The 25,743-nt window shown below is 40.1% G+C and overlaps 2 protein-coding genes across 3 annotated transcripts in view; both read right to left on the bottom strand.

The window, feature by feature from the left end:
• Window positions 1-480: 480 nt before the first annotated feature.
• Window positions 481-5,194, bottom strand: nfil3 (nuclear factor, interleukin 3 regulated). 2 transcript variants are annotated; one of them, XM_053340414.1, is made up of 2 exons: window positions 5,022-5,194; window positions 481-2,108 (listed from the first exon to the last, which is right to left on the bottom strand). In XM_053340414.1, exon 2 carries the CDS (start codon window positions 1,991-1,993, stop codon window positions 623-625), a length of 1,371 nt encoding a protein of 456 aa, XP_053196389.1. In that variant the 5' UTR covers window positions 1,994-2,108; window positions 5,022-5,194; the 3' UTR covers window positions 481-622. The 2 variants fall into 2 exon arrangements, with proteins under 2 accessions (XP_053196389.1, XP_053196390.1); XM_053340415.1 differs by lacking the exon at window positions 5,022-5,194 and adding an exon at window positions 3,216-3,409 and having other exon boundaries at window positions 481-2,097.
• An 8,510-nt stretch (window positions 5,195-13,704) lies between these two features.
• The window catches only part of ror2 (receptor tyrosine kinase-like orphan receptor 2), a 38,334-nt gene continuing 26,295 nt past the window's right edge, over window positions 13,705-25,743 (bottom strand). Inside the window, exons 6-10 of the mRNA XM_053340517.1 lie at window positions 19,141-19,262; window positions 18,724-19,038; window positions 18,266-18,520; window positions 15,445-15,650; window positions 13,705-15,162 (exon numbers count right to left, since the gene is read on the bottom strand). Coding sequence (XP_053196492.1) covers window positions 13,705-15,162; window positions 15,445-15,650; window positions 18,266-18,520; window positions 18,724-19,038; window positions 19,141-19,262 — 2,356 coding nt within the window. The remainder of the gene's footprint in view (window positions 15,163-15,444; window positions 15,651-18,265; window positions 18,521-18,723; window positions 19,039-19,140; window positions 19,263-25,743) is intronic.

The following is a 25,743-nucleotide window of genomic DNA, read 5'->3' as shown; positions in this document are numbered from 1 at the left end:
AACAATGCTCTACATGAATCATGTCTGTCACACATCATTTACTGTAAATTCTCAAATAGTGGGCAGAAATTCTTTATGTATGCTACACAGAGAGAAGCAGGTGTTTACATGAAACCTGTGTATGTTACTGGGCTTTATATCAAATTTCCCAGTAAATATCTATTTGATTGCCATGGTTACCTGTAGTTTTGATAAATTCAGTATAATGTTCATGATCCCAGCATTAACCTGATCAGTAGAACAGTCATGTCATATGAACCACTCTACTGCTCTCACTAAGTTTATTCTAAAAACAGAAAAATCAATTTGATGAAGCTGTTGTTAATGAAAGTCAACACACCTGTGCAGATGTTTCACATTCAAATCCTTCTAGCATCCTCTAAGAACATAATCCTGTTAAATAAGATACACAGTGAGCAGTGGTGAGTATATATATGACTGTCATCATACAATACAGCTAAGTCTCCTAATCAGTGTGTCAGCTGTTATTAGTGATCAGCTGTTCATGACTCATTTCAACACCTTATATTTGAAAATATACAGTAATGGAAACATTGCTTAACTCTAATATCAACCACACAGTGCAACAGCGAATACAGTGGAAATGCAGAACATACAAAAGTCATTCAGGGAAACAACCTTTTGATAAAGACTGGTGATGATCACTGGTGCTTTTGATTGACTCGATCACAGTCCCTTGCTGTGTTGTGATGAGTCTTTTCAGAGAGGCCACTTTAGCAGACAGGTTGGCAAAGCCCTGCTTTAGATACAAGTCCTCAGTGTCTGAGTGTGCATAGGAAGGTTCTTTTACATCCACAAGGGTTTTGCTAGACACGGGGCTCAGGCTTCTCCTGCTTCTCTTACAGCCATCTTGCAGTGTTTCTGTGCTGCTTTTGTGCCACTGCTCAGACTGCTGGCTCCAGTCTTGCATGTTGGTGACCTGTACTGACAAAGGGCAGAGAGGAGACTGAGTGTACTCTGAAGAGTCCTTACTGGTCTGATAGCATCTCCCCTCTAAAATGTTAATGGGAGAGGACGACTTTCCGGATGACTCGTATTCAGGGTCGATGGCCTCCACTTTGATTTGGATGCTTTTGGCTTTGATCCGTAGTTTATGGGGCAAAGCTGAACAACTTGCATCTGGCACTTTGTGTGTGGAGACGATGACGCTCCTTGGGTCAGCTACAGATGGAATCAAACCTTTGGGGACCTGCTGCTCATCCTCACCGTCTGATGATTTGCTTACAGCACCATCGTCTGAGCTCCTGGGAGAGTTACTGGATGACCTGGTGATCTGCAGGAATGAAGCAGGTTGGGAGTAGACTCTGGACAAAGGGCTGGCCATGTAGTTCCTATAGAGTTCATAGGGACTGCTCCTCTCCTGTGCATAAGTGCCATTCTCTGCTGGTTCTGGCTTGACCTCTGTGTTCCTGCAGACAGTTAAGCTACCCTGAGTTGCCGTACACGTCTCAGGCATGTGAGGTGAATGCTTGATGACTGATATGCAGCTGCTGCGTAGGTGAATAGGTTCCAAATCCCTGCTAGAAGAAGCATGGCCATCATTAGGTGTGACAAACTCCTGATAGAGGTTGGCGGTGGTGGATAACTTCTGGACTTCCTGTGCGTATGCTGCCGAGCTCACCAGACCAAATTTCAGCTTGAGTGACAGCAGCTCAGCTTTGAGGGAGGCGTTCTCCTCTCCCAGAGCCATCAGCTTGTTCTCCAGCACCATGTCATTGATGCGCCGCTTCTCTCTGGAGCGCTTGGCTGCTTCATTGTTTTTGCGCCGCCTCTCCCAGTAAACGTTGTCTTTCTTCTCGTCTGGGATAAACTCCCTTTTTCTGCGACAGGTAGTTTTAGCCTTGAATGGCATAGCAGAGATTTTATGGCCCATTAGGTCTCTGTTACCCCCTTGTAAGGCCACAGCTAGGACCAAGGCATCGTCTCCACTGTAGGACTCACTGGAGTCCATCTCTTGCTTGATTGATTGCATATTATCTTGGTTTGCTACTGTCAATATGCTCAGAAGTCTTTAACTGTACACCATGATGTCTATATACAGTAACAGTAACTTCCACATTGGATCAATCCACCAGACTGGAGGAAATCTGTGGAATGAGGATGGAATGGAAAAAACAGACAGTGAGAGGTTTTAAATGTCAGTGTCAAGTATAAACACTGGTTCCAATAGTCAGTACAGTTTGGGATTTTGTTCTCAGTGCAACCATTAGTGAGTGTTTCTGTCATTTCACACAGTTGAGAAAAAAAACGGTCTCCCACTTATCACATAAACATTTGATCAGCTTCCTAGTTCTGAATGAGGACAGACAGTAGATATATTGAATAATTGAATAAACATTTCATATGTCATGCAGAGTTTCTCATTTTCACATGTTTCTAATGTCTTAGCCAACAAAAGCTGATCAGATATATTTTAGTTTCAGTTGTTTTACTTAAATGCAAAAGTTGAAAGGTAAATCAAATAAACAAGATTTGATAGATAACATGCTATCAGACAGCATTCCTACAAATACAGTTCAGGTCAATGATATTTACGTGTGTCTACCTCTCAGATTATTTCATATGTATCTGGATATATGATCCAATATCTGATACAAAATACACTATGGTCCAAATCAGCTGTGGTTTCATATAAATTCAGCTCAGACTCAATAGGATGTGATATATTTACATGTTCTGTAATGAATACATATTGCTTTTGAGTTAATAACTACACATATTTCCTTAGGTTTAATTTCAAGTCAGATTTTACTGATGTTATTTCATCAAGTCTTTAAATTCCTAATCCATTATATTTTATAAATAGTTAACGATTATTCTGCTATTGATTGTTAATGTGGCCAACCATCAATCAGGGAAATTTCTTTAAGTCTGCATTCCTAATTTTGATAATAACTGTTTATGTGATATTTAGCAAATGTGCTGCTTCTACTCATCTAACTTTCCAGTAAAGTTTGTATCGTTGGGTTTTAGGCTGTCAAATAAAAGAGTTATCTGAAGAATGTTGAGTTGTGGGAACTTCAAGGTTCAGTTAGTGTTATACCCTGTGCATGCACTAGATAATAAGATACTTCACACATATTTAGAACAGAGATTCAAAGATTCAAACCTTGTACATTCTTCCTGACTGACCTTATTTTTTGATTCTTAAAGTTATACTTAAGCACTGACTTTAGTAGAAAAAGTATAAAAACAGTAAAAAAATCATCTTAAAGAGTAATAACCTCTTCTCCTGGGTTTAAAATATCTCTTTCCAGTGGAGTGGAACTAAAAAAGGCAACTCAGCCTGTTTTGGGAATCCAAGCTTCCATACATCCAGAGAGGAAGGAACAAAGGACTACCTACAGCTGTAATCACAACACGTGGCCAGGCAGAGGCTCAAACACACACACACACACACACACACGCACACACGCACACACGCACACACACAGTCTGTTACCCGAGAGCTGCATTACACACACACACACACACACACACTTCCACATAACTGATGTTAATTATGTCTGCTGCAGATAGACAACAGTTTATAACACAGGAGGTTAAGGGTGTGGTACATTTTTCTGACCTGAGCTGACTGCATTCTGTCCTTAGTGCAGGTCAACATATAAGAAGTAAATGATTAAGATCAAAACCTGTTTAATAAATGACTCATGGATATCTTAAACTAGCTCTACTGTGGAATTCACTTGTGTCTGAAGATTTGATGTGATACTAAACTCAGACTCAGTTATTTGGTGCTCTACTAGGCAACTTTCAATTCAGAGAAATTGTTTCAAATTCACATAAAACTATTTTACCAGTTGAAATAGCAGCCATGAGTGTAAATATACGTTTTCTTTGTCTATATTCATTGATCACTGAGCAGAGATTTTACACAACATGGCTGTTGTGATGCGGGGATGATCACTGCCTTTTGTCTTTTCTAACGAGGCAACATATGACATCAAGCCTAAATTTGGAACACACGTGATAAAAATGGCTGGTTATATTACAGCAACGTTCACCGTCGGTCCAGCCGTGCAGTGCCAGGCCGGACCCGGTGGCTGTATGCAGGGGTCTGCCTGGCAGCAGCGGCCCGTCAACACGTCCTATTGCCCCAGATTCCTTCATTGTGTCCGGATTACACAATAAACTCAGCCCCCCCCCCCTCGTCCCGTCCCGTCCCCTGACTGCCAGCAATTTCTATGGCTGCAGACATTATGCAATATGTGCCTGTGTGGCAACAACAATACAGCCCTGTTTACCCTACTTTGTATATGTTTATGTAGGTGTGTGTGTGTGTGTGTATAGATATATGTAAATATATGTATAAAAAAGTAAATGAGTCTCAACATACATACATTAAATACACATTCGATCATCTCCTCCAGTGTAACAGGCTAAACTGAGACAATGTGGGCATTCACTGTTACATGACATCATTGCCTTGCTTACTCATGACAGCGTGGGGTCTATCTACGCCCTTACACTGTGAGGAGAAACTACAGTGTAGAGAATGGGACTTTATTCCTTGGATAAATAACTTACTGACTCGTTACCGTCACACACGGACAGCTGCCACATCGATTTTTTAGGTTACAAAACTGTGTCGCAATCTGTGAACTCTTGCTACTGGTAGGCCTACGTGCCTGAATAAACTCAATACATGTCCCTAATACCAGCCATTATCCTTCTTTTTATCAGCTATGCACAGGCGAACTACTAATACAGAACAATTAATTAACAAAAGCCAGCTCAGGAATACATATTACCTCGAACTTGAGTTTGGTTTTAGCTTCCATTTGAATCCTAACGCGGCTACTTCAAGTTTAAAACGAGGGGAAAAAAGAAAAAGGTTAGCTACTACAGAACACACAAATACAAGCTAGCTGTGCGCTGCGGTGATTGTGAGGCGTTCATCAGAGCACGTAAACACAACGCCGAGCTGCTGAAATCTTTCAAACACTAGGAATAAAAGATAAGATTGGCTTTATATGAACCTTCAATCACAACTGTACCTTTTCTACCAACTGGCTGGGCGGGTTGTTCTCATTCTCCACCGCGCATCAAGCATGGGTAAACAATACAGCTTATCCATCAGTTTATCAGGAAATAACAGTGTCAGTAAAAAATCCTACAAGTTGCGAAGTACCTAGCTCTCCTCCTTCAGCTTTTTCCTCTCAAGGTGGCTCCTGACTCATGGATCTGTGTTAGTAGGTCAGTGGTGAATTGTATTGGCAGCGTGAGATTAATTGACAGCCATCGCAGCCAATCGGAACGCAGCATTTTCCAATTTTAGCCAATGAGTTTAAGCTTTAACAGATCTCACAGCTCATATAAAATGCATGTCGTCATCCACAGTGCGTGTGGGGCATTTATGTGCGTCTGTTCACTATTTCTTCTGTTTTAAAAAAATATGATTTTACAACCTGACATATTTCATATTTATATCGCTACTGCAAATGATAAATAAACACATTACAATGATTTATAAAGCACCTTTACAAGTGCTTCACAAAGAATTCAGTAGGCTATCTACAGAACAGTTTTCTGAGTGAAGGTAGTTTGTAATATGAAGACAGATATTAAAAACAGCCTCTAAATATCCAGTCAGTCAAATGTGGTTATATCTCTTATATCTATTATTTTAAAATATTGTTTGAAGATGAAACCTAATTGGCTAAAATGTAATGCAATATAATAAATCAACGTCTACTTGCAACTCACTCTATTGCTACTACTATTACTACTACTAATTATTATAAAGTGTACCATTATCATGATCATTTATTACATGATTGGATTATTACAAATGAACTGATGTCTAAACAGAATTTTAATATTGTGGCTGGTTGAGGTGGAACTAAATCTTATAAACTCACAAGTTTCACAAGTTTCATTATAAGCTGTTAACATCTTAATCTACAAAGTAACTAAAAATCTAGTGGAGTAAAATAATAAATAAAGTAGCAGAACATAGAAAAAAATAGAAATACTCAAGAAAAAATACAACTACTTCAGAATTTCTGTAAGTAAATATACTTAATTACAAGATAGAATACTACTTCACTAGCAGAGACCCCCATCGTGTGTGATGAGGCACCCAGCACATTACAACTACAAAGACAGCAAGGACTCACCCACCAGCAGCAGCAGCAGTGACTCTCTAGCTGAGGAGCTCAACCTCTGTGCTCGCTTGGATGTGGATGAGGCAGAGACTGGGATAACACTGCTGACAGCTACCATCAGCCTGGGACTCACTGTTAAAACACATGATGTCAGAACAACATTTCATAGTGCCAACCCACAGAAAACAGTCAGTCCTGATCAGGGGCCATTCTAGGATCAGACCTTTAGGGGGGGCTCAGCTCCTCATGAGAATTTGACACACAATGCCCTGCAAGTGTTCAAACCCCCTGCTAAACTACTAATTTCACTAGATAATGTAAATTACAACAAGAAATATAAATACATAGTAGAGTGGTCTACTATGATGTATAATAATAATGGTTCATAATGAACAATCACAGATTTCTACAGAAAGGTTAGGTTAGATAGTTAATAAACTCTGAGGGAAACACAATGTTAATGACAGAACTATCCAAAATACATTAAACCTGTCCAAATAAAACCATTTAAACCTCTAGCATAAGTGTCTGTCCCATCTCTAACAGACAGGCTCACAAAATAATTTCAGTTGTATAAAATAATTTTTCAGAACAAACCAAAACAATTATTATTTATTTAATTTAAGGGGTGCTGAGATCAGATTTAGGGGTGGGAGGGACTGTTCTCAGAGACTGTAATGATCAGCTTGCAGCGGTATCCCACAACATTTTTAACCTCTCTCACACAAGGTGCACTATCCTAAAAATGCCTTAAAGGGGACCTATCATACTTTTCCACATTTTCAGTCAAATAATATTACAATGTCGGATGTTCATATTAAATGTGACCAAAGTGTCAAATAATTAGGTAAACATATGTAGAAGTCATCCCTGTGAGAAAAAATCACCAGCTTCAGACTGCTCTGAACATCTGGTTTTTAAAAATGTTTTCTACTTTGAGCCTGAGTTGATGTGACAGATTTCTTTATATGGTCATGTGTGAGTTTACTGCTCCACTGTTGACAGTTTTCCATTGTTTTGGGGGTAGTCACACTGAGTCATGGCTCTAGTCAACCTGGTATGTGATGAGTGTTTCATCACACAGTATGGCAAAGTCAAATAAGTTGTTTACCTGTTGGTGGTGTGCTGTTCATCTGCAGCTCTTCAGCTCTGAACAAAGAGCTCCAAATGTCTCCATATAGGTTGTTGTGTTTAGTGCTGCTGAGGAAGCCCTGCTAATTCATTGAGGAACATGTTTCATTTCCTGTGTATTCTTCACAATAAAGTGTCCTGTTATTTAGGCTTTTAATAGCTTTAGATATGAAGCAGTAAAGCTGTAAAGAAATGTTGGGTTTTCAATGGCAGTGAGTTAAAACGACTTGATATGACTGCCCCTCAGCAGGCTTCCAGAAAGCTGGCCAATCAGAGCAGAGTGGGCTCATCAGGAAGGGGGTCTTAAAGAGACAAACGTGCCTGTTAGAGACAGAGGCTGAACTGAGGGGCCATATAAAGGGCCAGTGCAAAGATAGTCTAGTGGAGTCCCAGAATAAACATATAGAGCTGGAAATGATCACAATAAGTCTCCTTTAAGTCTGTTACCATTGCTCCATGCAGACAACCATCAGCGGTGTCCTTTAAATGAAGACGATGTAATGCAGTGCCCAATGAGCTGCCTTGAGTCGGAGGTTCTGTATGTGTGCCCTTCAAGTGGACAAAAAAATGGAAACAGTGCAATTTAGGTTATAGATATGGATGAAGAGAATTAGGTGCCCTTTCAATGAAAAGGGTGCACTGTATAAAAGAAGAAGTGCCCTTCCAGTAAAAAACTTTGCTCTATAAGATAACCTTATGATGGAGTAAACTAGCCAATATGGTAGAATTTAATTGATTGAATTGGCTAATTTGGACACAGTTCTACTCACTAGTTTGCTTAATCACTTGTTGTTTAGACTGTTTGGGTCAGTGAAGTCCAAACTGACCCTACAGTTTGTAAAGCTGTTCTAGTCTTTTGACCATGGAAACCGCTTTTACACTACATGTCACATTCACCCATTCACACACATTCATACACTGATGACAGGAGCTACCATGCAGGGTGCTAGCGTTTACATCAGGAGGAAACTAACATTCACAAACCGTTGGTGCAGCCGTCGGGACCAATTTGGGGTAAAGTACCTTGCCCGAGGACACATGGACATCCAGACTGGAGAAGCACCAATCTTCAGATTAGTGGCTGCTCTGCCTGCTGAGCCACAGTCGTCCCAAAAAACAAGTGTATGGATTAAAATGTATTAATGATGCATTACAAATGTATGTAGAACTTATTCTCTACATTGGTTTTGTGTTTAAGCCTGTCCAAAGCTGACATGCTGAATAATATATTAGATGGATAGTAGATAGCTTGCTAGATATATACTTTGCCATCTTAATGCTTAATAAATCTGGAAATCAACCTTGTGGTGCAGTAAAATCTTTAAGGAAATAATCAGCGTATTCTTTATTCAAAATGCATTTACAACCCTTTAACCGTGCTCTGTGGAGACCTCTCCCCTCCTTACATGCCCGCAACACACACCTTCTTAATGTCCTTTACTTTCACATGTACAATACATTTATGTGCAATACTGACAAATCCAACAAAATAATGCACAAGCCATAAGATACAACATGTGAACCCTAAACCTATGTTTGCATGTAACTAGTTGTTGGTGTGTATATACTGCACATCAAGGATAAAAACAAGAAAATAATGAATTGAGACCAATTAAGAAAACACAAATGTATAATAATAATAAAATGCATAAATGAGCCACTGCAATATACTATGTACTTTATTTATTTTGTGCCTGCTTAACCCAGATGGTTTATGTGATACCAATCAAATTAATTTGCTCATACTGCTTATCACCTGCAGGGGTCCCTGTTGGATAGCTGGTGTAAAGTTCAATGCTGCTTGAGCATCTGGAGGTTAAGAGTTAAGATGGCTGCTGCATTCCAGGTTCTCTGCTCCAGTGTTATTGAGAAGTTAAGATGCCTGTTTGAATGTGAATGACTATCTACTGTTTTACTGCTTGTATTACTGTCTTTAGCAGGCTCACTCTAACAAAGCCAGAAGCAAAACTAATCAAGCCATAATTGTATGAAACCATATGGACTTAATATCCTTAACCATAATTTCCCCAAATGTTAAAGTTGAACTTTTTGGAAAACAAAACAATAACAAACAAACAAGAAAAAATACACGCCAATTTTTTAAATGATAAATACCGTATATTTTCCCTGACAGTTTAAATGAGACATTCATCATTATTCATCCATGATGCAATACCATCAGGGACGCAGACTTCTTCTGCTGCTTAGCAACAACTCCATACATATGTGCGTGTGTGTGTGTGTGTGTGTATCAATGTAAGGCTGACACTTGTATTGAACTCCCTTGCGAAAGTGTGGCTGAAATATTGGTCATACAATAAAAATGTAAAGAGTTTAGTGTGCAAAATCACCTTCTCTTCAATAAGAAAGTGAACGTACAAGATAGTGGACAACAGATGGGATGGATGGCTGTCAGACTGAAGAATAACTATACTCTGCTAGACAGATGGTGGGTGAAAAGTTTGTTTTGAGACGTAACAGACTAAACATAGAAACCACTAGGATATTGCAAATTGTATATAATTTAGTGAATCATAACATGAGGTCATCATTATATTTCAAACTACAGAAATAATCACTTTCATGTCTCCTAAGCATAGAGTGTCTGTATACCAACCACTGCAGGAACAAAGCACAGGCTATTCTCAGGGACTCCCTTGACTCAAGACACACTCTGCACCTGACAGAACAATAAATACAACATCACACATCACAAAGTCTCACAACTCACAATTTTCAGGCTGGTTAAAGGTACTCTAAGCCCATAGCCCACCTGAACTCATACTACTTAACCCTATCCTCTAAAACGCACACCTTAACAACTCATCCATTTCCTTCCTGATTCCTCATTCAATCAAACCCATTCCCAAAGTTCTCTACAAATCATCATTATACAGCACGATTGGACAGTTACAGTATATACTACTATCAGGGTTGTACTGATGCACGCACGCACTCACGCACGCACACACGCACGCACACACGCACGCACTCACGCACGCACGCATGCACACACTCACACACACACACACACACACACATTGTAGTGGAGAAAATGCACTGTCCGGTTGGACACAAGCATCTCCTGCAATCAGCTCCTCTGGCAAAGAGGTAAAGAGAGAGAGTTGTGTGTGTATAAGTACTATATGTAAGTACTATATATCCTACATATTTTCCACTATAGTTTATTTTATTGTGTCTATACACTGTATGCAGTATATTAATGTTGTTAATATATACATAACTGTATATACATAACCAAAGGGAATAGAATAGACCCTAGTGGTGCAATACTGTGAAATTACTTGACATTTGTTCTTTAATAATAAACAATAATAATACTCATGGACAGATTAATGGAGACACTGCTTCTAAACTACATCAACTATGTCTTATGCATTTTGGTACTTACATGTGTTGTCATATGCAAGTACCATTTTATCTTCAATAAGCTAAAATTGGCCGATAAAGCTAATACAGATGTGTCAGCTGGGCTCCTCTTTAAACACTGTTTATACCATCACTGAAGTACCAGGTTACCATGGTTACCTAGTCCCTGCCATGCTCAGTCACTACCAGAAAAATATTGTGGCCAGACCTTCATATAACTGTCACTTGGATTACAATATTACATTAATTTGTATGTTCTGTTGATGACAAGTTTGGTGATTTAGAGCCTGTTTTCCTCAAAGAGATCCAACAAAGACTGTCAACAGCTGTTTTGGACTTTTTCAAAAAAGTGCAGCATATTAAACTGTTAATCTACAAGATGTATGAAGCTGCAGAATACACACTGTATGCATAAATCTGAGCAGAATAGTTACAAAGGTCCATTGATAATGATAACAACATATTTTGATGTTACTGGAACACTCAGAGAGGATGTCCAGCTGACAGCCAGGCAGCTTCCTGGACACTGGAACAGCTTACATGTTGGAACTACTTTTGAACCATTGAAAGGACACTTGAACAACTGTCATTCAAAGTGTCAGTGTTTGCTGACAGATGAAATGGTTTCCCCACAGCCACAACTGATGATGAGGCTCAGTTCCTCTAACTGTACAATCAGGATCAAAAGTTTTACTAAATAACCATCTTAAAAACCTGTTGTAAGTACCAGTTGGGCCATTATTACAACCACATGTAATGTGATATAATACAACACTGTTCAAGCACACATTTGATGTAGTTGCTAATGTTGCTAAAATACTTATTACATAAAGCAGAATTTGAGAAGAATCTAAACAAAAATGGAGCCATAAGAATATAAATGTCTTAAGTGGTTATAACAAATGAACCAATGTAATTTCTGATGTCTTGATTAAGGTTGGGATTGAGCTGTGAGTTCAGGTTAGGTGAAGGTTAGGATTATGCATAATTTGGTTATGATTAAGGTCAGGGTAAGAGTTTGGGTTAGGCTTTCCACAATGAATGGAATTCAGTACAATGGGTCTGTGTGTGTGTGTGTGTGTGTGTGTGTGTGTGTGTGTGTGTGTGAGGCCTACCACTCAAATTTGCCTAAAGAAAGACCAAGTGTGGTCAAAACAATGAAATAATTGGAGCTTGGTGTGTGGTCTTCTCTTCGAAGCCTCGTCTTTGGTGTGCATTCACCTTGGTGTGCATTCACCATTCAGCTAGTGTTGATTCTACATGTACCCTCTGTTCGCACATAAATATGTTAATGCTGAGAGAAACATTATCATCCATCAGTTCAGTGAGGTATCCAGCTGGTTATTTCACAGTATTTGATTGTTAGGGAGCATGCAGAGCTAAATAGGACAGTTTAAATTTTAAAGCAGATGTCTAACTAATATTAGGCTGTTTTACACACTTGCAAATGTTTGAAATAGGACCCATGTCCATCATTATGATCTGCAATTTTACAGACCTGTATATGACAAGACATCTGGTGAAAAAAAAGATGAACCCTTGATTAGTCATGTCTTAACATCAACTGAGCATGTAACTCAACATTGTTGTTGACCAGGCGTATACATAGCTTCACAGTCCCAGTCTTCTGGAGTGGGAAAGTTCCATATTAACATGGTGAAGAATAACCATTTGACAAAATTATCTTAACCTAAGGTCCAATTACTAGATGCTTCCAGGTCTTTCAATCGCATCCTGTGGTCTTCATCAGCAAATTTGAGGTGTACTTGGTAAGGAGCAACAGTTACGTGATTTTGACTGTGCAGTGAACCATGTATTAAACTCCCATTTAAGGATGATGACAAAATATAATCAATTCCCTGTTTTACCAAGGGGGAGTACATCATTTTATTCATTTAACTTTATTGGATACACCATAGATGGATGTGCACAGTATATGGTAAGCATATTACAACTGCTTAAAATAGCAAATATCTGGTGGCAAGGACATTGTATTAAACACACCATATAAAAACCAGGCTTAGCAATGTTCACCAATAAAGAAAAAATATGACAAAATATGACAAATAAAATGTTCAAACTGAAGTACATAAATTACAAATCTGTACAACTTGGTTATCAAAGTTGATGCTAAAGGTATCAACCTAGTGGGAAATAAGTCATGTAAAATAAAACTTTGTGATTGACTTGAAAAACAAAACAAAACAAATCAAGACACCATTGTCATGTTATCCTTATTTTTGTTTGATGGAGTTAAGTTCCAAAATATATCTCCATGAGTATAATTATTAACAGTTAGCCAAAGACTGTTTCTTTGGAAAATCTTTCTATTCATCATACATTCTATTGCTCTATAATTGTGGCTATCTTTCACAAACAACATAATAATAACCTCAAACACATAATTTAATTGTCATCAAGTGGTGCACAAGTTGTTCACAAGCGGATTGCTTTTCCACCACTACAGAAACTTGGGTTCAGTTCTGAGTAGTGATACCTCTGACTTGGCTGTGCATTCCAATAATAACAACTGGCATTGGCCATGAAGAGGGGGTGGGATCATCTTGCGTTGTGCTGTGTCCTAAACCTCTTGTTGATAGGTCAGGGTGGCTGTATGGGGTGTGTCATCCACCTTTACACCCTCCGAGTAAAAGTCCTTGCTGGTAAGTGAAAAGAAGCATCTCTTTGGATGCACCATGTGCATTTGAGAAAGCAAAAACATCTATCAAGACAAGGCAACCTCTTGTACTTGTAAAAATGTTTTGTGTTGCACAGCAACTTAAGAAAATAATTTCTTACGAATGCCAACATTTTAAAGACAAGGTCTACAGAGAATTGCAGGAATAATTTTGCTTAATCTTTGACAGAAGTTTGAGCGGTACAAACGTGAGACACACTTGACATTCATATGTGTCAGTACTACCTAAAAACCAATAAAAAAAATCAGTCAATAAAATTGCTCCCTTCACTTTATACTGCTTATCAAATTTATGGCAAGCAAGTACAGCTCACAGAATATTTTAACTCTTCTGTCCTTCAAACAGAATCACACTTATGTGTCTGATGGCTGGATCGCCAAGTCATCAGTCTGTGGATGGTCATTGTCACCTAGCAATTCAGTTTCAGGCACTGACAAGTGCACATTATTCTGTAGCTCTTCTTGGGATGCCCCATCAGCTAAGTCCTCATCATTGGCCTTGGAGTCCTCATTTAGCAAAGCTGCTCGCTCTGTCACAGAAGTGTTGGAAGGCGCAGTGGTGACATAGCCTGTAGATGTAGAACCACTGCCACTATGGTGAGAACCAGCCTTGTTGACCATCTGTGGTGGGTGGTGAATCTGCTGGTGAGGCATAGGCATGGATATTTGCATTGGGTAAAAGTTCTGTAGGTATGGGTAAGCTGGCATGGGGTGGTATCCATTGACAGGGATGTAGAGCTGTGGAGGCACCACTTGCCGATGCATTTGACCCTTCATGGGCATGAACTGGGGCTGGTGGAAGGGAGAACTCTTTTTAGGGCTGGTGTAACGGGATGCATTTGTTGTGCTCATGCTGATGTTACTAACAGGGCTGGTGCTAAGAGAGCTGGTCTGGGTAGTGTTGCTGGTGCCTGAAGTCTGAGCAGAGCTGTTGTAGTTGGACAGGCTCTCCCAGGAGCGCAGACGTGTATGGATGTCCTTGAAGCGAGGTCTTCTTGCTTGGAATTCACTCCAACACTCCAGCATGAGCGTGTAAATCCAGGTTGGGCAGTCATCTGGACAAGGTAGTAGCTGGTGGCTGCGCACCATCTCGATCACATCCTGGTTAGAGTAGCCACAATATGGCTGCAGACCGTAACTGAAGGTTTCCCACAGCAACACACCATAAGACCAAATGTCTGAGTCAGTGGAGAACTTGCCATACATAATAGCTTCTGGGGACATCCAACGAATGGGGAAAGGACTTGTGCCCATGAGATTGTAGTAATCAGCCGAGTAGACATCTCTGAACAGGCCCAGATCTAGGATCTTGATGTTGAGTTTGTCAAGGACAAGAATGTTTCGGGCAGCAAGGTCTTTATGGACTACTTGTTGACTGGAGAGGTACTCCATTCCGGCAGTAATCTGGGTGATGATATGAAGGAAATCAGCCTGCTCCAGTGTGGATTTGACTGTCTTGTCATCATCTGAGCTGCCGACATCTGAGTTGGGCGAGCGCATCACCAGATACTCATGCAAGTCACCAAGGCTGGAGTAGGTGAATATCATGCTCATTGGCTGCTCCTTGGTGACCACACCCAGCAGGCAAACAATATTTTGGTGCTGAAGATGCAGGCGGAGCATTGCTTCATGACGAAATTCCTCACCGAGTGTGGGATCAACCTTGTCCTTTAATGTCTTGATAGCCACCACCTGGGTCTGCTCACCAGGTGCTGTGCCATACAGGTGCCCCTTGTAAACCTTGCCGAACCTGTCCTCACCAAGCTCCTCCATAAATCGTACTGCTGACATGTTGATCTCCCGCAGCTTGGCCTACAGAGCAATGCATACAAATACATGTAATCAAAGTGTTTAGCCAACAGTAAAGCCTAATGCCCAGGAATGCAAATGTTCTTAATCCAGGTGTTCAGTAGTCTCTTTTTTTCTATTACCAAGTGTTCAGTCTAACAAGAGCAGATCTCTATGTTAAAATAAATGAAATAAATGAAGGGACAGTGTTTTCAATGTTGCATTAATGTTGGTCTGAACAGGGCCTTACTTCAGGAAGAATGTACCCCTTTATCAATGGGGGGTTTTACTGTGTGTGTATCCTACCTGGTGTTTTTGCTGATTGTGGAGAGTAAGCTCCATGTCCTGACTGGGTGAGCAGTTGATCTGGCAGCGAGGTGGTGTGCCAGTTGATTCCTTTTGCTTATTGCGGCACATGCAACCCAGAAAGAAGAGGCAAGCAATGACCAATGGTATGGCAATTGCAGGAATTAGAATGAGCAGAATCTCATTCCTGGGGTTCTCTGGAGGCTCTGGGGATAGAAGGACAGAAAGGAGAATAGAAGCACCTTAAGTCCTCTGATTTGTAATGTGCACAATCAATAAACCTTTGTTTATTATATCAACTAGGGGAGAGAATCACAGACGAACCCACAATACCAATATATCACAACAAAAGTGATTCTGCATCACACAATATATCACAAAGCATTAAAAAAGTCTGATGAGGGACAACAGAGCGATGATGATGCCAGGTGCCACATGAATGTACTTCTGGTGACTGTCAAAGTTCAAGTAGACTCTCTGTGTTTTCAGTGCGGACACAGAGGGCCTGACAGCAGCTGCTAGCTCATGGCTAGTTATTTTGCTTGCATTTCTTTTTCATTGTCATCTAAATTGCTGTCAGTCTACCATCACCAGTCTTTCAGCACCCCTAGAACGAGGTGGAGGATAGTGGCAGTTTGGTAGTGGTAAGCCAAAGAAGCTAAATCCATTCTAAGCAATCTATGTTAAAAAATGTATCAATACCTGGCGCCAGTATATCGATGATGAAGTGGAAATATTGCAATGATTTTTAAACATGATCCCAAAAAAGGTCTGCAATGACGATGTGATATGGTTCATGGAGAGAAAAGAAGAAAATTAAAAGCATCGGTAATAATTTTGTGGCCTTGACTTAATGTTACGGGCATCATCCGATACAATATAACCGTGGTAAAGCTGGTGGGCAGGGAAGGAATGACCCTGTGGGATGAGCAGGGAGAGAAGCTGGCAGCGCCTGACACATCTGAGAGTGAGGTAGTGGTTTAAAACCCTAACCGGTAGATCTGGGATGAGTTGGATGAGAGATAAAGGAGGGGCAAGGGAATGAAGTACGAGGTGGGGGAACGAAGGAGGGGTTGAGGGGTGGGACAAATCTATATCATGGAGTGAGAAGGAAAGGAAAGGAAGGAGTGGCTCTGCGAGATGATGTGGACAGTGTAATTTAGAGGAACTATAACCCAGCCCCCAGCGAGGGCTGAAAAAGTCTGGGGCGCTGTATTATGTTGACTCAGTGGCTGGTTGTAGGGGTCATTGTCTGAACAGTTGAGGACCAATTTGTTGTTGATGGCAGTATATGTGAGAATAAATGAACAAATGAGAACTTAGACAAATGGGAAATATAGGAGTTTGCCTTAGTTTGACACAGGCGAGGCGAGTGGGAGTACTGAGTAATTACCAATGGTGCACTTATACTCTGTACTGGCATGGATAGCCAAATTCGAGCACTGAGTTTTCTTAAGGTGGACCTGAAACTCCCACAGTTTGCAGGAAGTAGTAAAACTACTCTGTTTATGTTAAGTGGACCACCTGTGTGACTAATTAATCCAAAGCCACCTGCTGCCAAAAAGTTGTTCGAAGTAATTTGACAGAGCAAAGGAGGGCCTTGAAAGATATCAACACCCTCTTTAAAGAGTTGCGTGCCAGGCAAAGGGAGGAAGACAACATTGTTGGTGGTTTCTGTTGTCCTTCAAAATGTCCCTGGACCTTTTTAGCAGCAGCTGGTGATAACTGAGTTTCACTGGGCCCTGTGTTCCATTGTACAAAAAGGAATGGTATTCATCCATCATAAACAGGTGAAGACTGCAGAGCCTGCCAATACCATCTGCAGCATATCATCAACCTTCAGGCAATCTTGTTGGTTTAGAGATGTAGATACAATGATTAAATAAATTGCCTTAACTGTTCCATTACAAGCAGCCACATCTGTTGTTCACACAAGCAATTTATAATGCAATGTGACATGCACTACACAAAAGAGTAACACTAAACTCAGCTGGTCCAGACAGTGCTGCTAAAAGATCACCATACATCACTGTTCTGAGGCCTGTGTGCAACCACAGCAGTAATGTGACACTTTTGTTCATGCAACATGCCAGTATAGTACTTGCAGAGGTACTGTTACTGTAATTAATATCAGTGACAAAATGACAAAGGCTTCACATGTGAAAGCATCAGAATGAATTTGGTACTGAGGTACATAGAATTCAGGTATTTTTTTTCCTATTCATCAATCCTGGCTTTTCCAACCTTATAGTTAGGAACCCTACCTTTATATATGCCTATATTCAAGAAAATAAATCCCAACCATATGGAACATTAATTAAAATGTTAATTTTCAAGATCAAAGTACTATGAACCACTCATAGATTTTTCAGCATAGAAATGCCACTGAAATGCCAAGATCAAAAAGTGGCTGATGATATGCCACTGTTGGTTCATTGCTACTGCTCTTCTACTGCAATATCACTTATACACAGCATGTCACTCATGTTCTACCGGCAGATACCTCTTCCCACTAAAATATAGAGATTCTTGCTGGCATATGAACCTGCTGTTCATGTTATGGTATAAAGTCTCTTACATTCTCTTTTTTATGTCAATAATTTTTAGCACAAATTGGCAATAACACGAGAGACTCTTCCTGTTTCTATCTTTGTTCAACACTATGTTTCACTGCGTAACTGTCCTTTATCAAAACACATCTTATTTTGATCTAAAGACCAATCACAGGACAGCCTTATCTATGCTTATCTAAACCCTTGATTGTGACAGCTAAGGTTAAAGTGGATATTGACAGCGCATCTTATTGCAGCATGGTACTTACTGCAGGGCTGGATGTCACACAGGTCAACCCTGACCTGAGGGTCCAGGGTAAAGCACCAGGGGGCCTGCATCTGGCCTCCAGGGTTCCGACAGAAGTTGTGGCTCCCCCAGAGTTCGGGGTACTCCTGGGACATGTGATGACTGTGAGGGTACTGAGTGCTCCATGGCTGGCAGTGGTGACCGGATTTAGTGATGCTGACTGTACCCTTGTATTCATCCCCGCTTCCATTGTAGCAGCTTTGGTCTGTGGGGGAATCTATAAAACAATTTGTGACTCAATATGGCTGCGTCTGCACACTAGAGAGGTGGCCTTCATTTTGTGGGTTTCCAAAATGATTGGATTTTCAGAGCTTTTCAATTTTTCAGCCAGTTTAGTGAGTGACATATTTGTGTGTGTGTGTGTGTGTGTGTGTGTGTGTGTGTGTGTGTGTGAGTATGCATGCTGTGGTATCGACTTACATGGACCCAGTTTTTCTGGTGGCACTCCTATCCTCATACAGGAAGCAGCATCAGGTGTGCCTGATCGCGGTAGCAGGTGGCAGTTAGGAAGCTCCAGCTGCATGAGGATCATGGGATTGGATCGGGCAATGGTGTACTCAGCATGGCACAGGTCATTCTCCAGGGCCTCACACTCATCTCGGCAGAGCTGACGCTGCCGAGGGCCCCTAGAGGTCTCATCACACAGAGGGAAGACATAGTAGCAGAAAGATGGGATGGCAAACTTGGAGCACTGATCTGACAGGTGAGTGGAGGTTCCAATCATTGTGAATGCAGCTAAAAGGGAGTAAACAGAGACATGTGGTTAAACATTTATGTATATTCATCTCACAAATCTGATGCAATTAGTCAACTAAGAAAGTCCGAGGATTCTCGTACCTGTGATGCGGTTTTCACTCTCACCCTGCATCTGCAGAGATTCAACATATATGCTCTGGTTTCCGATGAAGCGAGCGCAGGCAATGCCTCGGTATGGCTGGCAGAAACCTTTTTCACGTGGCCTAAAAAATCAAAACAAACTTTGCTTCAGGCACAAATGATTTGTAAAGGCAGTCAGCCAATCAAAGATGAAAGCAAATAAGAAAGAGAAAAAGAAAACCTTGATTAATCCCAGCAGTTAAATGCAGTAGGCTATTACAGCAGCCAGTTATTCCTACTATAATCAACTAAAGCCAGGCTGATACATTGACTCTGCTTTAGTTAACTACAGCTTGTCTGATTCCTATTCAGAACATTACTAGCCCATGAGGAAATTTGTTTGGCTCAGTGCTCCAGACATAAAACATCATAAAATCCACAGAAAAAGTAGAATGCCCAATAAAACCACAGCAAAACCACAATAAAACACATTTGCTTACACCGTGACAGAAAAAAATCAAGTCAATCCAAATTTGGTAGAAAAGTGCAAAAGTGCAAATGACCAGCAAAATGACCTGACTTATTAAAACTTGCATCTTATACAGACTGATAGCCGAGGCAATAAAAGAAGTCTTGTTTTATTCTGTCTTTCTGCGGGTCAGATTGCTACTGTGACTGAATTTGGAGTGAAGGGGATGAGTACTATACTTTAATATGTACTAAACAGAAGTATTTAAGAATAAGTAGTATGTGAGGACACTGTAAACTGTAAACTGAAAAGAAATAAATGTCTTGGACTAGATTTTGACACATGGTTAGTCTGGGTCATATGGTTAGCCCCCCCTCGATTATATTGCAGTTTAGGTGTTGCTATAAGAATGTGCAACAAATAACATTATGTGCAGCTTATCAGCACACAGTGAACATGGGGTTTTGGATACTGGAGGTCCACTTTCCTCTGATGGTAATCAAGCCTTGGCCAAACAGAGATCACTCACTCACTAATAGAGAGTTTTTTTAATAAACACACACATTACAAGACAGGAAGTTCAACATCAAAGTTAAAAACACATTTCTCTGTATAACAAGACATAAAACGAGCTAAAAATACTTTTATAATCACACACATAGACATGTGCAGCCACACACACACACATAATCATAACCATAAGCAGTACTTGCCCTAACCCCAACCTTAACCACTTGTTGACTGTGTACATCACGTACAAGGTGGAAAAGTCATTACCTGCCCCTTTAATCCTGCTATGAAGAAGAGATGCCATTTGGAAGCAATGAATTTACTGTAGAGCTCTACATTTATTGCTAGAAACTCATTAAAGGACTTTTTTAAAGGTCTTCAACCTTATCAATTCTAGTTTGACAAAACTCGAAGTCCACTTACTGGCTACTACTTCACTAACAAACCACCACTTGCATCAAAGATGAGCAGTGAGATCCCTTCCACACAGGGGAAACAGACGACATCAGCTGTCTATGAAAACCACTTGTTTCTCTTTGATCTTTCTTTGAATGTCAGTGAACATGAAACACATACATAGTGTATCCCTGTAGCCTCACCAGTAGCAGGCCTTATAATGAGATTTCTTCTGTGTGTGGAGCTTGAGGAAATGTCATCTGGTCATTAAAATGAAAATAGTTCATCCCACTGGGGATGTGCTCAGTACATTTTACATCAGTCAGCAGAATTTCAAGTGTACAAGAGGTCTGATTTTATAAGTGAAGTCACAGTGAAGACACAGTCCCTCCCTTAAAGTGTTGGTAAGGCTGTTCATACCTTGTTGCACCATCCAACAACCACTTCCTTTTGTAAAATATAGCACTTCTACAAAATGAAGGTAAGACACACAGGAATGTGTGAGGAATACAGGTACCATATTCATAAACACCCAAGCTGAATATTGGGCCTGTAGACAACGTTTATTAGTGTTTGTCAGCTCAGGATATGCAGATTACAATCCACCAATAGTCCAAAGTAGACTCCAACAGTTGGTCTACAAATGAATCAATGTCAGTCCTGCTCAGATACACAGAGGATGAATTGTCAAGTCTGGCTATGGCTAGTAGAAAATGACTTCCTGTAGGCACTCCTTGCAGAGCTGGCCCAAATCTTTATGTAGCCCTACGTAAAATCTGACCCTTGCCGTGAAACCCTCCAGTGTCCCAGTACAAAAACCCTGTCTTGTACAGTCACTGTCATTAGACATGTCTGCACATCAGAATACAGGGTCACCACTGGCCTAGAACAGTTGGTCAACTGTTAAATGTGGTTATAGAAAAGTATAAACGACTGAAAGGATTGAAAGACAAAAGATCATTTAAAGGTGACGTGTAGTTTTTCTTGTAAAATTGTTCCTAATATTTTGTCCACTACATTAACATACATTGGGGGACAAAATATAAAGAACACCTTGTAAAACATATATACATATATGTGTGTGTGTGTGTGTGTGTGTGTGTGTGTGTGTGTGTGTGTGTGTGTGTGTGTGTGTGTGTGTGTGTGTATGTATGTGTGTGTGTATATGTTCAAGTTATTTACTGTGGCTACATGCCATAAGGTTGAGCTGCCAGGTCAGTCAGTTCTGTGTTGGTGCTGTACAGGAAATTAGGTTGATTAAACCTACTAATCTGAATTTGTTTTCAAACCTAACTCTTGTCTAAGGTCATTCATATGTTCTGTTTGTGCTGGGCTTAGTCACTTAAGCATGACTTAAGTCTTAATCCACAAAACAAACAGGCTAAACCCAAAGCAGGGGATATATAGACAGCAAAGGCCTACATTCTCACTAAAATCAGAAGCTAACTTAAAGCTGTTGAATGGTGCATAATGCTTGGGCTGCTTTGTCCTGTTGTGTGAACACAGGAGGCTGGGAGCCTTCTTACTTTTCATTACCTACAATCACATTTGCACGACACAGGTAATTTCATTCAGCTGCTAAGTATGGGAAGAAATACTGACGACTCTTTGTTTTCCCCACAATTCTATTCTCACCAGCAGTGCTTACATTTCAGAAGCTACTGTTAAGGAGAAAGCCTATTGGTGCTTCTTATTTCGACCCATCAGCACCCTATTACATCTTATTGCATACCACCACTTAAATAAATAAGGGTGCCCATGTTGTATCAGGCTTTGATCCCTTCTTTTCCTGTCCAAACAAGTCTGGAGAGGAAGTGTAAGTGTGTTACTGCTCTACTGATCTCTGTCACTTCAGTGTAATGATTGTAGACCACACCCACCAGAAGTGTTTCATGTCATAGTCATCTGACTGACTGACTGACTGACTGACTGACTGATTGACTGACTGACTCACAAACTTGGAATGTTTTGAAATGGAATTTAAATGAATATAATACCCAAATATTAAGTTAAGCCCCACCAAATCAGCATGGCCAAAATGTGGATTGCAAACTAGGCAAAGTGGGAAATTGCCCAGACTAAAAAAATGTCCCAGATGCAAAGCTCAACTCTTGTAATCCTGCATACGATATAATAAAACAAAAATATAATCTCATGGTTACCATGTTAAAAGAAAGTAGTTAATCAGTTATTATATTAGCGCAGTCTTACAAATGCAGACCTCCAAAATAATTTTTCACTCCCATAATCAGTTGTGTCCATACATGTACACACCACTCACTGTCTCTTCAGACTGAAGAATTAATATAGCTGCTAAACAACAAGGATGTTTAACAGAGGGGACAGCTTTCTTTCTAGAGAACCCCCATGATCCAAACCAGAATGAGTTCTTTGTTTGTGAAAAGGGTTCCAACAGTCCTGACTGTAGTCTGCTGCTCCTGCTCAGCTCTCTCTTCTCCATCTACAGTCCTGACTGTAGTCTGCTGCTCCTGCTCAGCTCTCTTTTCTCCATCTACAGTCCTGACTGCAGTCTGCTGCTCCTGCTCAGCTCTCTTTTCTCCATCTACAGTCCTGACTGCAGTCTGCTCCTGCTCAGGTCTTCCATGCATGTACATGAGGCTGTTAGATTATTTCCACGGTGTGTCCATATGGTTTTCTTGCTAAAATGTAGGATTTTTTACCTGAAGTTGCATGACAACCCATTATTTCCTTCACTTATAGAAATAATTTTTGGAATTTGCTTAAATATGGTACTTTTGGACAGAGCTAGGCTAGCTGTTTTGAGTCTTTATCCTAAGCTAAGCCAACAGACTTCATATTATATGTGATATCAATGTCCTCATTTAACTCCAGACAGGACAGCCAATACAAATATCACAGAATGCTGAATGTCTAATTTTGGAATGAAAGTCTTTACACTATAAACATTGCAAGGTCCCAAACACAAATGTGCGAGTGGCCCATCTATAGCTCTATAATACTCACAAAACCTTGCACATGGATCACAAGAGTTTCCACTTGATATCTGATGATATTGGGCTTTGGTGTGGAAAAATGGTTTATTATTAACCTAATGAATTAAGGGAAGTGAAGCCTAAATGAAACATACTCAATCACATGTATAAACTATTTCGGGTATGTCATCTCTAGTACCATTTAATACATATAGGAAATCATATTTTATCCATTCACACCATGTCCAAAAATTCAGAGGCATGTCTACAGACTGATGTAGTAATATCATGACTGCTGCTCCCTCTGACGCAGGATGAGGTACGAATGCCCGTTCATCTCTGCTTGCAGCTTTAATTTGTGTTTATGTCCACATTTCCAAAACAGTTGGAAACTGCCGCCATCTGTTAGTACTGTGGTCTGCAAGTGTGTCTGCCTTAAGGAAAAAGACTGTGATTTATGTTGGTGTGACACTTGAAATGTTCTGCTAGTTGTATGTCTGTGTGTGGGCAGTATGGATGAGGTAGAACAGACAGCAAAACTGAGAGACTGTGTATTAATACCAAGCTTAAGGGCTGTACAATGTATTGTCAAAGGGGAGGAGGGTGAACATATCATTTAACCTGCCAGTATCAGTCAACTTTACTGCCCTTCACATCATAGTGTTACTGTGACAGAGAACTTCATAGTGTTACTGTCACACAGTAATACTTTGTACTGTTACTGTCACACAATAGTACTTCATAGCGTGACATAGTTGGTTTATAATTATTGTTGATTGTGCCCTATTGTATATACTGTTAATTGCTTTTGTTTTTTGTTGTTTTTATATTTATTTATATGTACAAGGCAGCTGGAGGGCTGCTCCAACAAAATTTCATTGTCCTGACAATGACAATAAAGACTATTCTATTCTATATTCTATTCTATTCTATTCTATTCTATTCTACTGACATAAGACACAGATCATAAACTGTAATTGTCACAAGTAATACCTGCCTCATGTAGTTACTGTGGCACAACTTCTTCACTCATTAAATACACCAGGACATCTGGAAAAAGCAAATAGTATAAAAGTATACTACCCCCTCCCTCAACATGAGATCAAATACATTAAAAGAGTCATATTGTTGGCAGATGAGATAAGCTCCTAGGAAGAGGCATTCATGAACAGTTGCTCTGACTAAGGACACGAATCAGCATTCTTTCCAGTTCAGAGCAGGCCTGTCCTAACCACCGACTAGTGTCTGACTGTTGGTCGAAGAATCTATTCTGAGCCCCATGCTGGTGAGTCAGGGAGAGAGAGAGAGAGAGAGAGAGAGAGAGAGAGAGAGAGAGAGAGAGAGAGAGAGAGAGAGAGAGAGAGAGAGAGAGAGAGAGAGAGAGAGAGAGAGAGAGAGAGAGAGAGAGAAAAGTTGCATGTCATGCTACCCTTATGGGATGGTGGCATCAATCAGTGCAGCATAGCACAAGGTCTTCATCATTTCTAATAGTCAGTTAAAGTAGTGAAGGTATGAGAGTTAGCTGACATGACTATGCATGTCCATTTTAGCCTTGGGCAGGCACTTCTAACACCACAAACACACACATTTGCACTTTTACACTTCTGAGGATATTTATTAACTACAATCATTTCCTTAACTCAAACCTTCTAATCCTTCCTCACCACCACAAACACCACAAACCAGTCCAATGAAGGAGAGTGGTCATCTTTAAATCTAATCAAAGCTCTAAAACTAAAAGATTCTGGATAATCTACATTTAATTTGTATACTACTTTTTTATATATATATAATTTACAGACTGTAAAAAGAGGGCTGTAAGCTTAATTGACTTTTTCTGAGCCAAGGTCAATAACATCTGCTCTTTGATGTCCAGCTCTTCCTGTCTGGTGCTTGCTGTCTCTACTCCTTTTTACTGAAGTCACACAGAACCATATTGCAGAAATACTCAGGAAGATAAAATCGTGTTTCCAACCGTCTAAAGGCAGCATAGTGTTTATCTTTTCTTTCTATTAAGGGGGGCTTTTTCATGAAGATGAATTAACTTCTATTATGTTGTCTGGTCAATATGATTAATAATATAGTTCTTCACTATGAATGAAAAGTGCTGTACAAATGAAATGTGTTATTACTATTTGCATTGACATTGATTCATTAAGCAGGTTCAATGATCTATCTATAAAACCCAGAACAGATCTCAGTCCATATTCCAGATTGGAAGCAGTAACTCTGTAAACCTGCAGTTGCTTAATTGTTTGCAAAGCTACCGGATTTATGAAATTTAAAATTGACATC

Source organism: Scomber japonicus, chromosome 19 (genome assembly GCF_027409825.1).
Source record: "Scomber japonicus isolate fScoJap1 chromosome 19, fScoJap1.pri, whole genome shotgun sequence".
NCBI classification, from domain to species: Eukaryota; Metazoa; Chordata; class Actinopteri; order Scombriformes; family Scombridae; genus Scomber; species Scomber japonicus.
Note: the sequence above shows the minus strand (reverse complement) of the source record. Positions and strands in the feature narration are given on the sequence as shown.

Excerpts from the sequence above, each read along its gene's own strand:
- nfil3 (XM_053340414.1), bottom strand. The coding sequence starts at position 1,993 with ATGCAATCAATCAAGCAAGAGATGGACTCCAGTGAGTCCTACAGTGGA.